The 17111-nt window shown below is 38.0% G+C and overlaps 1 protein-coding gene across 5 annotated transcripts in view; it reads right to left on the minus strand.

Annotated features, from left to right (window-relative positions):
• Positions 1 to 12719: 12719 nt before the first annotated feature.
• Positions 12720 to 17111, minus strand: part of NIPBL (NIPBL cohesin loading factor) — a 197438-nt gene continuing 193046 nt past the window's right edge. For 4 of the 5 annotated variants that reach the window (XM_072824875.1, XM_072824877.1, XM_072824873.1 and 1 more), the window contains 3 exons: positions 16359 to 16533; positions 14263 to 14451; positions 12720 to 13700 (listed from right to left, as the gene is read on the minus strand). In XM_072824875.1, the coding sequence (XP_072680976.1) occupies positions 13335 to 13700; positions 14263 to 14451; positions 16359 to 16533 (730 nt within the window). In that variant the 3' untranslated portion in view covers positions 12720 to 13334. Of the gene's footprint in view, positions 13701 to 14221; positions 14452 to 16358; positions 16534 to 17111 lie in introns of all 5 variants that reach the window. The other variant, XM_072824876.1, reaches the window with a different exon arrangement.

Below are 17111 nucleotides of genomic sequence, written 5' to 3' on the forward strand. Positions count from 1 at the left end.
AAGGCTTCTGCCAAGAAGCTACATACTTGAACCTGGATTTAAAACACTGAATTTAAGGTTCCCTGGGTGGCTCAGTTAAGCATCTGCCTTCGGCTCAGGTCATGATCCTGGGGTCCTGGGACTGAGCTCCACATTGGGCTCCCTGCTCACTGGGGAGCGTGCTTTGCCCTCTGCTCCTCCTTCCCTCTCCTGCCTGTGTGCTCTTTCTCTCTCAAATCTTTAAAAATTAAAAAAAAAAAATGATTTCAGACTTTCCTACTTTCTCACTTCAGCACCCATTGTTTCCAGTCAGTGTCCATACCTGATAAATGTTGGACTAATGACAAGCCGTTATTGCTTATACAATTTTCCATATGTCAACAAATAATTATTAGGTACTCTGCTTTATGTGTTGCCTAGCTTTTCTCTAAGAAATCAAACCTTGGACCTTGCTGAGGACATACGAGAAAAAAGAAAATGCACTTGACAATTGCTCAGAAGTCACACTGGGTAGCTCTCCAGAACCCTACTTTCCTGTAAGCATTGCTGTACGCTGACCATTTGTGTTCAGCATCTGGACTGTGGCCCTATGCAATGAAGGAGACCCTTGGTAGAAACTAATGCTTTCCTTTCCATATAAGTATTTGATCAGGGCAGTAAGTGAGAGGGAAAATTCCTGTTAGGTAAAGTTGGTTTGTGAGTTGGGAATGAATGGCCCAGCCCTTTCCTATATATGTGGGCTGGGGGGCCAAGATCTGTGACAGGAGTTGCTGAGCTGAAGGGAAATTTTCTCTATAGGGTCTTTAAAAACATGATCCTAGGCAGAAGTCCAGCTTTCTAGCTGATCACCTTAGAGCAGGTATCATCAAGCCTGGCCTACTCTCTGCTCTTGGAAATTAAGGCATCTATTTCTTAAGCAGGATCCATGCCCAGAGTGGATCCCAATGCAGGGCTTGAACTCGCAACCTGGAGACAGTGATGATTTGTAAAGACTAAAATACTTATTTCCTGGCCTTTTACAGAAAAGGATTCCCCCAGGTGAAATCCACCTACCTATACACTCAGAACCTCAATAAACCTTTTGGTACTTTGCTCTGAAACCTGAAAGGTGAGATGCCCGGGTGGCTCAGCGGTTGAGCATCTGCCTTTGGCTCAGGGCATGATCCCTGGGTCCCAGGATCGATTCCCACATCGGGCTTCCTGCATGGAGCCTTCTCCCTCTGCCTGTGTCTCTGCCTCTCTCTCTGTGTTCTCATGATAAATAAATAAAATCTTTAAAAAAATAAAACCTGAAAGGTCAGGTATCACCAGACACATGGAGAAAGTCTTCATCATGAAGGGTCGAGTTAAATGGGCAAAATAATAGAACAGGTCATATAGGAACTAAATGTGTCTTATTTATTTTTGTGTAATCTCCACACCCAATGTGGGGCTCTATAGACTGACCCAGCTAGGCACCCAGAGAAACATTTGTTTTTTGAAACAAATTGGAATACTCAATGACTAAAGGAAACCCTATTCCTACATTTCCATACGTAGTTTCTGTTGAGGATTTTTATTTGATTGGTGAATGTCATGAGTTCAATATCAATTGATTCCCATGTTTAAAATGAGTGCAATACATGAGTTAAAACCCAAGTGAAGGGGGGACGCCTGGGTGGCTCAGCGGTTGAGTGTCTGCCTTCGGCTCAGGGGGTGATCCAGGAGTCCCAGGATCAAGTCCCACATCAGGCTCCCTACAGGGAGCCTGCTTCTCCCTCTGCCTATGACTCTGCCTCTCTCTTTGTCTCTCATGAATAAATTTTTAAAAATCTTAAAAAACCAACCAACCAAATGAAGGGGTGCCTGGCTGGCTTAGTGAAGCATGCAATTCTTGATCATGGGGTTCTAAGTTTAAGCCCCACATTGGGTGTAGAGATCATTTAAAAAAATAAAATCTTAAATACAAGTATATTTGTGAGGCACCTAGTTGCCTCAGTCAGAAGAGCATTAGACTATTGATCTTGGGGACGTGAGTTTGAGACCCTTGTGGGGTGTAGAGATTACTAAAACCAAACTTAAAAAAAAAAAAAAAAACTCAAAAGGTGTATTCGTGACTTTCATTTCTGCCCCTGTTGGTGGTGCTTTGGAGTGACAGGCAGCAATTTCTCCTTTGGTAGGCTGAGTAGATTATTTACCTTGCAAAATCCACATGGCAGATGGATCTCAAGGTCTAGATTTGGGGCAGATGACAGCAAGCCTGCTTGTAGTTGCAGGTCCAGGCTACAATATGTTCTCTACTCTGGCTCTATTGACAATAAAACGTAATTTTACCTCTATCTTTCAGACTCCAGTTTATAATTCTAATCAGAACTTGAAAGGTGAGGAATGTGATTTTATCAGCCTCCTTAAATCTGAACATATGGTGCATTGGCTGTGACTTGAGCTCAGGCCTCTAAATGCCAAATGAGAAATCTACTTTTTAATCTGACAGATATAAGGGGATATTGAATTCAACAATAAGAATAAGTTACTGTACAAGAGGAACAATCAAAGAACAAGAAGAAACTCTTTGAAATTTAAAATACAACTGAAATAAAACATTTCATGGAAGAGTTAAAAGATAAAGTTGAAAAACTCTCAAAGATAGTCAAAAGACCCTCCACCCCCACCCCCAAACTCTAACAGGCAAAAAATAACTGAGAAGGGGAGCCTGGGTGGCTCAGTTAGTTAGGTGATGGACTCTTGATTTCTGCTTGGGCCATGATCTCAGGATCATGAGATGGAGCCCTGAGTCTGTGAGATTCTCTCGCCCCTCTGCCACCTACTCTGTCTCTCAAATGAACAACATCAACAACTGAGAAGATCAGCCCAGGAGGATTACCTAACAGAAACTACAGAGACACTAAAGAAACTTAAGGGGGGCGGCAGGGTGCCTGGCTGGCTCAGTCAGTAGAGCATGTGACTCTTTATCTCAGTGTCATGGGTTTGAGCCCCACACTGAGCTTAAAAAAAAAAAAGGAAACTAAAGGGGAAGAGATCATAAAAATTCTCCATGGCTAAGGACACAGATTAAATGATTTAAAAGTCTATATGTGCCCTACAAAATGAGTTTTGGGCCAGCCCTGGTGGCTCAGTGGTTTGGCCCAGGGCATGATCCTGGAGTCCTCGGATCAAGTCCCGCATCGGGCTCCCTGCATGGAGCCTGCTTCTCCCTCTGCCTGTGTCTCTGCCTCTCTCTCTGTGTCTTTCATGAATGAATAAATGAAATCTTAAAAAAAAAAAAAAAAAAACCAAAATGAGTTTTAAAGACCTCCATTAAGGGACATCATAGTGAAATTTTAGAATATGGGAAATACACAAAATATCCTAAAAGCTTCTAGAGGGAAAACACAAGTTGTATACAAAGGAACAGTGATCAGTATGGTATCAGCCCTTTTAACAGCAACAGCACAGGTGAGATTATAATGAAAGTGATTTCAAAGGGAAAATTTTCAATTCAGAATTCTATACCTAGTTATCAATTATAAGGTGAGAATAAAGACATTCTCAAACGATTAATAACTCAAGTTTGTCTCTATGTGTTCAGTCTTAGGAAGCTATGGCAGGCTATGCTCAAGCAAAGGAACATTTTAGGCAGAAAGGAGGAAGGCACGGATTCCAGACACAGGTTCTGAATTCAATCAGAAGAGGGGTAGGGAAAGTCTGGTACAACACCTTTGCAGCAGTCCTGGAAAATCAGTCCATACTGGTGCAAGACGTTAGGACAGAGAGCTAGAGGAAGGACTTTCTTGGTGGAGGAACAGGGCTGGGGTTTGGGAGTAAGAGTGGGGAGGAGACTCCAATGATACAACAGAGCACTCCAAAAGAATTACCAGTTACTACGTGGAACTTCTGTGAGTGAAAAGCAAAGCGTTTTCACTAAAGGGTGCACAAGAAAGAAAACATTCATCTAGTACACTAAATGCTGGCTCCGATTGAACAATATTTACATCGTTTTCTATTACATAAATGCTCAGTAAATATAGTGATATCCATACTAGGAGGAGACGGGAGGAGCATAAGAACTAAGTCCTTATCCTTCATAAAAAAGTTAATAGGTCACAATACATAGTCCAGAATTAATAAATTGTAATAGTACATTCTTTAGAAATATAACTACATAAAGAGTAAAAAAGTTCAAATTGGTTGCCTTTATGAACAAGGGATTATTTATTTAAATTTAATTAGAAAAATCAAACCAGGGCAGCCCGGGTGGCTCAGCAGTTTAGCGCCGCCTTCAGCCCAGGGCCTGACCCTGGAGACTCTGGATCAGTCCCACTTCGGGCTCCCTGCAGGGAGCCTGCTTCTTCCTCTGCCTCTCTCTCTCCCTCTCTCTCTCCTCTCTGTCTCTCATGAATAAATAAATAAAATCTTTAAAAAAAAAAAAAAAGAAAAATCAAACCAGTAAACAATAGAAACTATTATTGCATTAAAAGCCTGTCTCATTAAAATGTTTATCTTGGGATCACTTTGTATAAAAGGCTGGATTTTAAAGATTGAATGAACAGTTACAAGCTATGCAGAAATCCACCAAGGCTACTTTTCTCCTTTTTGGATAATGTCACATCTTTTGATTCCTTTCCTCACTTCAAATTGTGGTTCTTCCTCCTGGGCTGTCCTCCAGATGAATCCTGTGTAAGTCACATTGCTTCTATGCGGTACCTACCCAGGAAGGCTTTTCTCACTGCATCTTACTAAGGAAATTCACACCTATTCTCTCCTTATTACAACTTAAACAGTATCTAACCAAAGCTATGTGACCCAGGTCATCATCTTAAATAGTATTACACACGAGGCCACTTCTCCTGCCACCTCTACCCCTACCCAGTTATCACCATCTTTCACAGGGACCGTATGGCCTCCTCCAATCACTGTATAAATTGTAGCCAGTGAGCATCTAGAAATGCAACTCTGATTTCACAAATGCAAATCCCTATTCTACTCCCACCCATCTTCATTTCTTTCGTGGTTTCCCATTGCTCTTAGGACATCCTTAACATGGTCTGGTCTACAAAAGCATGAATTTAGCCCATCTAGGTCATCAGCTTCATTCTACTCTGTCTTGCTCTCTGCCATCCCCGGGAACCATGAAGCTTCAGAAAGTACCTTTGCATATGCGGTGCCATCAATCTGATATTCTCCTTGCATCACTTTCCTCCATCTATTTTTTCCTCTTAGAGTTCATACCTCAACCATCATGTCCCTAAGGGATGAACTGCTGGGAGGAATTAAAAATTATTTCCCATTTCTTAGTGGTTCAACCAACACTGTTTGGTACCTGTTAATACCTTTTATAGCTATTTCATTCAGGCTTTGAGGATTAGTTTCACTTGAAGGAAGCCTATCTTATCTCCCCCAGCCCTCCAGACTTCAGTGCTACATACTCTCATGTATTGTTACTTTTCCTCTCAAGCACTCTCTTCAATTGTTAATAACTATATAATTGTGTACTTTGTGGCTCATTTCTCGTCTCTCCCACTGGAACACAAACTCCTTGCCACTGGTCCAGCACAGTTCATTGCTCATAGTAAGCACCCAGCAAATACTTGGCAAGTGATTAAATTTGTAGAAACTAATAATAACCAGTGTCAGTACCAAATGATCCCTAAGAGAAATTGTTAGTAGGATAGGAAAGAAGAATCCAATGTTTTAAGTGCAGGAAAGGATAGAGCCTGTAATTTCTTGATCTCTCTCCAATGCCAAACATCACCTCTTTACTAATCCATTCCTACAGTTGCACCCTTACACCTCGTTTCCAGAACCACCCTACTTCAGAAATCTCACACATTCCTTCCTCTGACTTTATCACCCCATTATTTCATTTCTGCTACTCCCATTATACTTGCTTTTCCACTTCATGGAGGCCTCTGAACCTTGATGCTTCCCTTTTCTCTCAATCTAGCTGAGTTATGCCCCCACCTCCACTCCCTGTTCCCAATCCTGGCTCAGAGACAAATCACCTCTTTGTTGAGCAGCTGGCCCTACTGGAGAAAAATAACACCATCATGCATTTGGGCAGCATCACAGTTGCCCACAATGTAGCCAGTGAGGGATCTTTCTGAATCACAACCTGGAGTACATTATAACTAGTTAAAGCCCCTCCAAACTAGAGTGAGGCCTGTCAGGCCTCTATTACCTGCTTCTCTCTCCAGCTTCACTACTCAGCATTTCAGTGTCTGCTTCTCTTTCCTGACTGGCCATTCTCCCTGACAAGACTCCCACTCATTTCTCAAAGTAATTGGCTTTGCTCTCATTCTTTCTGAAACTACTTTCCCTAAAGGTTGCCCTTTACATTTTGGATGGCAGGATCAATAGTTTTTCAGTCTTGATCTTATTGCTGCATTTCACATGTTCCTTTCTCTGTCCTTGAAATTCTTGAACTGCTGACTTCTGGATTCTTCCCATCCCCCTCTACTCATTTCTTCTGTCTCCTCCACAAACTCGACCTCCTGTTGCACCTTAAATGTCTGTAGTCTCCAAGGTTCCTCCCTTGGCTCTATGTTGCTCATTCAACAGCTTCCATGCTGAGCAGTCCCAAGTGCAGTCTCAGCCCAGAGTTCCCCACCAAAGGTGTCATGTTCCCACCTTTTCGATATCATCTGAACATCCCAGAGATATTCACTTCCAACATGTCTAAACATAAAAATTGAAAGTAGAGAAACCTGATAGCTATCCGCAACACCTCTGTCTTCTTTGACCTCAGTCAGTTAACTGTCAGGTCCTGCTATTTTTATTTCCTAAATAGATCTGCAGTCTCTCTGATCTTCTCCTTACCCCTACACTGCCATCATCATCCTCTTCAGGCTCTCACCATCGGAGATGATTGCATTAATAAGTATCCTTTTCTTGACACCCTCAAATCTACCCTCTATGTAGAAGCCAGAGTGAGCTTTTACTAATCCCTTGCTTAAAGTGTTTCCAATGCCTACACATTAAAATTTAAGTTCTAGAAAGTATATACTTAGCTCGCTTACTTTCTATAACTTCATCTTCTGATACTGTACTCCTCACAAGCCAGTTTTTCCATAAAGTGCTGTCTCCACTTTCAGAATTCCATCCCTCATGTCCCTGCTTAACCAAACATTCTGATGATCCAAATGGACACAAAAGACAATTCGATTTTTTAAAAAAGTAATCTTTGTGCTCAATGTGACATTCAAACTCATTACCCTGAGATCAAGAGTCACATGTTATAATTTCTGACTGAGCCAGCCAGGTGCCCCAATTACGGGTTTCTTTAAATAAGCTTCCATAGGGGTGCCTGGGTGGCTCAGCTGTTGAGTGTCTGCCTTCAGCTCAGGGTGTGATTCCAGAATCTTGGCATCAAGTCCTGCATCAGGCTCTCCTCGAGGAGCCTGCTTCTCCCTCTGCCTCTATTCCTGCCTCTCTCTGTGTGTCTCTCATGAATAAATAAATAAAATCTTAAAAAAAAAGAAGCTCCTATATAACATACTAGGTGATTTGACTTGCCAAACTTCCTATTACACTTATTTCATTAACACATGGCTTCAGACCATGTTCTGAATTCAAAGTTAATACTCTTCACCAATCCAAGTTTTAGTCTTCTCCATCAGCCCGGGTAAATTAATTAAAATAAAAACAGAACACATAAAATCTCAAATTTTACCTTCTACACTTACCTAATAGGATGATAGGCACCTAAAAATCTTAACTAGAAAGTCAATCTTTTGAAAGGTACAAAAAAAAAAATCCACATTTAGTCATTAAGTTGTCTACATTCAGTTCTTACAGGTGACTGAATAAGGACTTTCCAGATGAATCTTCCTTGTAAGAGCAACTGATCTGGGAGCTAAGAACCCTGAGAATTGGGCAGCTCTGGTGGTACAGTGGTTTGGGCCCACCTTCAGCCCAGGGCCTGATTCTGGAGACCCGGGATCAAGTTCCACGTTAGGCTCCCTGCATGGAGCCTGCTTCTGCCTGTGTCTCTGCCTCTCTCTATCTCTCTGTCTGTCATGAATAAATAAAATCTTTAAAAAACAAACAAAAAACCCTGAGAATTGTTCTTGGCTCTTGGTACTAAGTAGGTATGTACAGGTGGCCCTTGAACTCAGGAGTTAGACACACTGAACCCTCCCACAGTTGAACTTTTGACTCAAAAACTTAGCTACTAATAGCCTTCAGTTGACTAGAAACCTTACTGATAACATTAATAGTCAATTAACAGGTTTTTGTGTTATACGTATTATATACTGTATTCTTACAATCAAGCTAGAGAAAAAAAATCTTAAGAAAATCATAAGGAAAATTGTTACGGTATCTGCATATTAAGTGGACTTGCACAGTTAAAACCTGTATTGTTCGAGTCCACTGTAGCTTGTAGATATCAATTCACCTGTTTGAGCTTCAATTTCTCTTAACCTATAGTTCATGGATTTCCAAGGCAGATCATACATGTAACTGGGGTGGGAGTGACCATGAATCCCTTGAAATTACACAGTTCTGTTGTTTTCTAAGTAGAGATTTCAAGGCTTTCATTAGATACTTATAAGAGGTTCATAAATTCCAAAGTGGTTAAGAATGGCTGGGTTAAATTTCTCTGACCCCTCATATTGAATGATTCTATAAATATTTTTTAAAACTATGATCCAGGGATCCCTGGGTGGTGCAGCGGTTTGGCGCCTGCCTTTGGCCCAGGGCGTGATCCTGGAGACTCGGGATCGAATCCCACATCGGGCTCCCGGTGCATGGAGCCTGCTTCTCCCTCTGCCTCTCTCTCTGTGACTATCATAAATAAATAAAAATTAAAAAAAAATTAAAGAAAACTATGATCCATTATCGGTTTAAGTCTTATGACAAACTTAGATTATAATTACTCTTTCCTGTTATGCTGTAAATCTAGTAAGGTTAGGCCTGAATTACCATTCTAGGCAAGTTATGATGAAGACAAACTTTCACTGTCATTTCTTGCAGAAAAAAAGGGTGAAGACAGTAGAACTATATGACAAAGGAACAGAAAATAACTTTTAATTTCTAAAGTTCTAAATGATGGAGAATAAGGACTGAAAAAAGCCAATACATAGAGACAACATTACATTCAGCAAAAACTGCAATGCCTAAAAACTATATAATAAAAAAATAGTCATAACCTATTGTCCACTTATTTCAAGCTACTGGTGGATAGCAATATTTCTGACTAACATGGGAACTTGAATCATAGGGCATCTTCTGTTACGTATTTAAGCTTGTTTCCTTACTTTAGTTCTTCATCTCTAATTGCCTGCTTGGCACTTGCCAACTAAAATCCAAAGGATGAAAGGCTTATCACCATCGTTCTTAAAACTGGACCCACTTCCTTACTTCATTCTCTCTGTAATGGCACTCCTGTCAGTCTTAAGAATTAATACATAGGAGTTTGAGAGACATAATTCAGGTAAGAAAAAGGATTACAAACCAGAAAATAACTGTCATTTCTCTATTTAGAATCAACTATTTCTTAACAACCCAAGGACAAATGACTCAGTTTCTTCATAAAATATTTATAAAGAATAAAAGGCAGATGAAGAAATCTATAGATTAAGACCTAAAACTAAGAAAGACATCATAGATCAAATGACATATCTGGGATTTGTTTCAGTAAAATATGTAGGAGGATTGTATATGGAGTATAACTGACATAAGCTTGGTCAGAAATTCAGAATGACTGAAACTGAGTGATGGGTATGTGGTGATTCTGTAGCAAAAACTTAAACATTAAAAAAAATCCTGGTAAGAAAAACAATTGCATGCACATTGCATCATTGCAAACAATGAAGCCATACACAAGTGGAGTCTCACAAAAGAGGGGGTAGTTGGTGGTATTCACTCAATTATCACATAAAATACACAGGAATTGTATGACCACTTGGTCAGTAAACTATGCAAACTGGAATTTGTTGGTCAGTGACCTCTCATACCAAATTTACATTCAACTGTTTCTTAGGACCAAGAGGACAAGGAATATTTAGGAAAATCTTCAAATAAAAAAAAATTACACCAACTTGTGTAATGAATAATATGCTTCCGATGACAAAAATTAGCCAAGGGGTTAAACAAACATAAGTTTTAAAATGAGCAAGGCAAACAGCCAAGGGTTCAAACAAGTAAGATTTTTGTAGAGCAAAATTTACTATCAAGTGTTTGAAATTACATGATCATTTCAAGTGAATGATCTGATGGGTTTTATATTTGCAAAGGTAACTTTATTACAGTTTCTATCAATATTTTGGAGACGCAGACTACTTGGACACTGCACTAGTGACCAAGATGAGCTCTTTGTGCAACCAACATGGGGTGTATGGAGAGAAATCCATATACCTCCCTGTCTTAAGTTCACCTTCTAAATGAATGTCTGATAACTTTGCTCAGTGCTTGTGAAATCCACATTGGACAGAAAAGCTGGACTTACCTGTCTTCATGGATAGACTATAGTCATCAATAATTGCCTGTGTGCTTCAGTTACCTGCTAATAATTCAAATATTTAACATATCAACAAAGTGAAACTACATATTAATTTTTTTTTAAAGTTCAGAATTTCTTTTACTAGAGATCACTAAATTATTTTCTGCATTTGTATTTTGGTATGGATTTTTAAAAAAATTAACCATCCTTCATCAAAAAACAAACAATTTAAACAATACAAAAATTTCATATTGATATATTAAAGAGAAGAGGTATTTGGCAGTTTTTATATCAAATATAACATCTCCTTTTCAATATAATAAAATATAAATTTGGCAAATTACAGTATCAACAAACTATAGATTAAGATTGAACTTTGTAAGGCAGCCTGGGTGGCTCAGTGGTTTGGCGCCTGCCTTCGGCCCAGGGTGTGATCCTGGAGACCCAGGATCGAGTCCCACGTCGGGCTCCCTGTGTGGAGCCTGCTTCTCCCTCTGCCTGTGTCTGTGCCTCTCTCTTTCTCTCTCTCTGTGTCTCTCTCATGAATAAATAAAGAACATCTTTAAAAAAAAAAAAAAGATTGAACTTTGTAAATCTTTACTATAACTGTGAAGTTTGATTTTGTAGATTTGACTGTCAAAGCCTTAACTTATTTTACTGTTAAGGCCTAAAAAATTCATATCTGAGAAATCTACTTTTTGAAAACTTTGGTTTAAGGGTTAAGGCTTATAAGTTATACCAACACTTGGCTTACACTAATAGCTAAAATACTGGAGCTTAGAATATATGGAAAATACCTAAACACAGCAATTCACGAGGCAAAAGAAGCTGTAACTACTGTGTGCCTACCCCCTAAAGCACACTCTAAACAGGATCCCCACGTATATACATACTAAACATCCTTTAGGAACAGGTTTACTTTCAGCAAGATCATTTCCTTTAATGCCTGATGTTCAATTACCTTAGAGTAGTGAGACAATGACTCCAACTTCAAATTTAAATTCCTATTCTACATTTATAAGGAAATTACTGAATCTGACACTGAGACTCAGTTTTCCTTATCTACAAAAAGGTGGTAACATATTTAATTAGCAGAGTTTTTCTAAGAATTAATAATAGCTCACATGATTGATTGTCAGGCTCATAGTATTCAAAATTGGCTTTTTTCAAAAACTGCATCTTTATTTTTTAGTACTCTACAGGCTGTACTTTATATTTTTATATTTTTTCTAATTACTTATTGATAAGTAACTGTTGTTTTCATAGTCCTTTACTGATTAAACATACTTCAAGGGGGGAAAACCCAATCTAGTTTTGTTCTACAGAGTTCACAGTAAAAAGGAAGTGCAAACATGCAATTAAGTGGATGAAGAAGAGTGGGAAAACATTTCTTTCAAGAAAATGTTCTGAAAGAATTCCACATAGGAAATAGATCCTGAAAAGTTATTTTCATTGTGGTTTAATAGGTGTTCACAAAAAGGTATTTTGTGGCAATGTCACTCTTCCTCACAAATTGAGTATTTTCATTTATTGGCCAATTTCATAAAACTTAACATTCTAGAGGTCAACTTTTGAAAACGAACTTAAAAATAAGCACACATTGTTTAAAAACTTAAATTTGAAACAGATCTTATCCCCTGTAATTTTAGGCATTACTATTTCTGAGCATCAACTATGCAGATCAAATGATCAAATACCCAAATCTCCCCATTTGTAGTAACAAACAACTGCTCCCCAAAGAGGTATAAAATGTTTAGAATAGAAAATGAATAAACATCTCAACTAGTAAAATTACTCCTTTTTCTGCATTAAAAAATAACTTGTGAAAAATGTAATTACGAAGTTGTCATACTCAACTCTATTTCTAAAATAACACACGGCATAATTTTTAACTAAGAGAAATGCTAGTTTCCCAAAATAGCATGATTGTTACCTTTTCCCGAGGTTTAAAAAATAAATATTACCATCATGACATCACTAGAAAGAAATTGAAGCATACAAGGAATAAACTATAGTTTCTTTTTATATCAAAATGTTCTCTTGAAAATGTGTTTGGCACAGTGCTAAATCATATATAGTTAATACTAAATATTGCAGGATACAATAAAACCCTGGAGTTAATTGTTTACACCCTCTTATGGGAATGAAAATAATAGATACCAATTATTCAGAATTCAGCCTATACAAACTGTATAAACAATATTTTATGTTTTGCTTTGAAAACCAGTGATATAATAAATTTTACATAAAAGACTGCAAAATAATATAAATGGATTTAAACAGATCTTTACAATAAGAAATTCAAATGGAAACAGACAAGTAACAAAGAGAAGTAAAAAAATTTATTGCAGTATTCGCTCCACCAGATTGCCTGGGGATCCCTTTTCTTGTATTTTTTTCAGGGTGACCTAATACATCAAAATCTACATTTACAAAAACTCCTTCTGCAGATAGGTCATAGATACTGCATGCTTTTTTTTTTTCAACAGAATAAATTATATATCCAGGAGACTCTGCCATTTTACAGCCTGGAAAAAACAATGCTTCCCTGGAAACTGGGCTAAGCTAAAGAAAGCCATCCGCTGCTAGGTTAAACTCCAAGAACACTTTATTAAGAACATTAACAGACTAATTTCCAACATTCACTTGTTTATTTTTTAAACAGAAAGTTTTTTTTCCAAGATATAAACAATTTTTGTTAAACTATAATACAGTGGGAGTAAAAATGAACTGAGAATCTGTTTCTGCTGCACAACAGCGAAGGGAGCTCCCACAAAAATGTTTGCCCAACATTTCCTTCTTTTGTTCCTGCATCCCAGGTTCCATTCTTACTCTTCATAAAACTGATTTTTTTTTTTTTGCCAGAATGTTGATATTTCAAGTTTTTCTGCCTTTTAAAAAAATTCCTGTAAATTTGGCTGCATGTACAAATTCATTAGCTGGAAGTCCCATCCTTGGCGGCATACAGGGATCGTAAAGTCTGAACAACTTTATTAGTCAGCTTATTAGCACTCGTTAGAGCAATTTTTTTGTAAATAATGTCTGACTCTTTAATAGTGTCTACCCAAGGCACCAGTTTGCGGCCATCACGGCGCTTAGCCTCAGTCCAGGAGCCACTGTAGGAGCCTGCCATCCACTGAACACTGAAGCCATTGCTGGTTTTCTGTACTACTCTTGCAATTTGTGGTCGATCTTTGTACTTTGGACAGCAAATAGCGATGACATCCATGACGTCAACACTTTCATTCATCTGTGCTGCCAACTCCGTAGAGTCTGAATTTCGTTTTGACCTTCTCAATGACTAAAACATTGGGGGGGGGAAAAAAGACGAAGTGTTACACAAAAGAATTTTAGTGAAATTTTTGTTTTTATTGCTTTTAATCCCTTGACGCCGGGAGTTGGGATTTCCCAGCACACTTCCATTGCCGGCAATGAGACGCACCGTGACCGCCAGCGCCAAGGGGTTAACATATACTTGTAAAACCATATAACTCTTAATTTGTACCCGTGTCTTTACTCTTATTGATATATAAAATTATATATACATATGAACCATAAAGCTACATAAAACTTAGCAACAATAAAAAAAGATAACACACATTAATACAATCCAAAGAAAAATTAATAACCCTTTATGCTGGATAAGTCTCATTTCTGTTTTTTTTCTTTTTTATTGTCTTTTATGTTAAACTTTCTACAAAAGGATGTATAAATGGTTAAGTAGAGAATCTCTATCTACAAAATGTTTTCTCTCATAAGTATTACATTACTTGGTGTACATTTAATAGACTGACATATATAAGCACATAAAAATCATTTTACGTAATACGCTGCGAAATACGTTGACTCCTCCTCCGCCTCACCCCTGAAGTGCCTCCTCCTCTATCCTCCCCATCACTTTCATCATCTTCTGTCTCTGCTGCTGCATTATTTTTAGGGCTGCCTCCTCCAAGCAGCGAGGTAATTGCTTTGTTCCGAGCATTTGTACTAGCTGACACCTCCCCTTCTTCCTCCTCTTCATCAGGGTCCAGATGTTCCATGAGAAGTTTGAACTACAAAAATTAGATATGAATTTAGTTAAGTAAATAATCTCAAAAAAGATTTTTAAGTCCCTAAATGTTTCTTTTAAAAGTTTTTTTTCCTAAATGTTTTCCAGGCAGCAGTCAGGTGTGGGTAGGCTAAACAGACTAGCTATTGTCCAAGACAGGGCCTGGCAAATATTTTGTATAAAAAGCCAGATAGTAAATATTTTTGGCTTTTCAGGCTATATGGCCTCTGTCACAACTACGCAATTCTGCTATCATAGCGTGAAAGCAGCTAGAGACAATACATAAATGAATGGGCATGGCTGTTTCAAAAACACTTTATTTAAATGGGCAAGGGGAAAAATTAAAAATAAACAGGCAGCCGGGCCAGATATGGCCCATAAGTTTGCTGATCCCGGTCCAAGTCATCAAGCAACCAGATGACTAATAATTACTGATGGAGGGACGCCTGGGTGGCTCAGGGGTTGAGTGTCTGCCTTTGGCTCAGGGCGTGATCCTGGAGTCCCAGGATGGAGTCGCACATCAGGCTTCCTGCAGGGAGCCTGCTTCTCCCTCTGCCAATGTCTCTGCCTCTCTCTGTGTGTCTCTCATGAATATTTTTTAAAAAAGAATTACTGATAGACATTTTTCAAGTTCTCTGTTCCCTCTGCCAAAATAAGAAGATATAAGAGGAAGAAAAAGGATGTTAAACAATTTAAAAAGAGGATGAAAATAATTTTTAGCTTTAGAGTATAAGGTTTGCAGTCTATGAATAATATGAAAAACATTGCAGATTTCATTCTTTTTAAAAAAATTTATTTTTAGAGAGTAAGAGGGAGGGAGAGAAAGAGTGCGTGAGCGGAGAGAGGGTGGGTGGAGGAGGGAAGGAGAGAGGAAGAGGGGAAACAGACTCCTCGCTGAGCAGGGAGCAGAATGCAAAAGTGGAGTTCTGTCTGGCCATGAGGAGATCATGACTTGAGTCATAACCAAGAATCAGACACTTAACTGACTGAGCCACGTAGATGCCCCTGTGTAGGTTTCATTCTTGGTCAAAAATATTATTAGTTATGTTCAGCTAGTTGCTTTAAGTTGATTAAAATAAAAAATATATTTTTTAGGGACAATCTCAAAACAAAACAAAACAAAACTTCATGTTTTTAAACATAAAACTTTACTGTGGTAAAATACACATAAAACTTACCATTCTAATGATTTTAAAATGTTCAATTCACTTCCATTAAGTATATTCATATTGTTGTGTAGTCATCATCACCATCATTTCCAAAACTTTTTTATCATTCCAAACAGAAACTCATTCTGTACCTATTAAAACAACAGCTTCCCCTTCCTTCCTGCCCCCCAGCCCCAGGTAACTCCTATTCCATTTTCTATCTCTAATGAATTCGTCATTTTAAAAGCACATTCTACACACACATTTTCTCACATATTTGTTAACTGGTTATGTATGTAAGGGTATGGTATATATGATACAAATATATAAACCAGTATTATACTTCTGTAAGAATACATGAATAGGTAGTAATACTGGTTGCCAGGAAGGAGAACAACAGAATGGCTGAGGAGGGCAGGAGGATGACTTTTCATGACTTTTGCTCTTATGAACTATAAACCATGTAATCTACTGAATTAAAAAAAAAATCCATATGCGGGCATGGTTTTTTCCTGAAACTTGCCCATAAACTCATTCTCACTAAAATAAAATGAGTAGTGGGCTGGCATTTCCTAAGGCAAAATATGATGCAATGTGTGAAATGGAAAAGGCAAGATTCCCCTAAATCATTAAAACCACATAGAGAAAAATAATCTGAAAGTTCATGAATCTTCCAGGTAAGAGAGAGAACCATCTCCCCCAAAGAATTTACTTTTCATAAAAGTATTATTAGAAGGAAATATATTTTGGTTTTACTACTCACATCTAGATACTGTTTTACTATACTCCTCTTCACATCCTCAGTGATTTTAGAATTAGCCATATCACTCCGCAGGAAGTCCAGTGTTTGTTTGGGATGAAAATGAACTCCTGTTTTCCGGTTTATCGCTTTATCATATACTTTTGCAGATTCAGATGGAGAGTATTTCTGAATTTTACTGTTTTGGGAAAACAAAGGCATTAAAATTTTTTCAGGCATTTATATTGAAAGTGATTGTAGTTAAACTTCATTTACTAATAATTAAACTTTTTGTCATACAGATTTCGACCAGTGAACTTGTACACAAAAATAAATATAATTTTAAAAAGGGAAGTAAAGACATAAAGGCAAAGATTAAAAAGAGTAATATTCTCTCGTTTCCATCAGTATTTGTCTTGAGTAGAGGTATCATTAAACGAAAGTAATTTCTCATGTCTGTTTTGAATACCATGATTGTGACTGTAGAACAGTTTCAATATAAATACTGGTTTACCTCCTACTTTCTTGCCCTCCAACTATTCATCCTCTACACAGCAGCCACAATGTTTACAAATCTGTTTCATATTATTAACAACTCTGGCTTAAAAATCTTCCCAACTTCTTAGCACCGCCCCAAGACCTTACAAGGTTTTACATTATTTTTAATTAGTTGCCAACATTTAACACCATTTGGGTTCTATTGAGTTCAGCTTGGTTGGTCTATTCTTTACTTGCAGCTCTTTAAAAACTTAAATTTGCAATCTATTTTAAGATTAT

This window comes from Canis lupus, chromosome 4 (genome assembly GCF_048164855.1).
Source record: "Canis lupus baileyi chromosome 4, mCanLup2.hap1, whole genome shotgun sequence".
In the NCBI taxonomy this organism is placed as follows: Eukaryota; Metazoa; Chordata; class Mammalia; order Carnivora; family Canidae; genus Canis; species Canis lupus.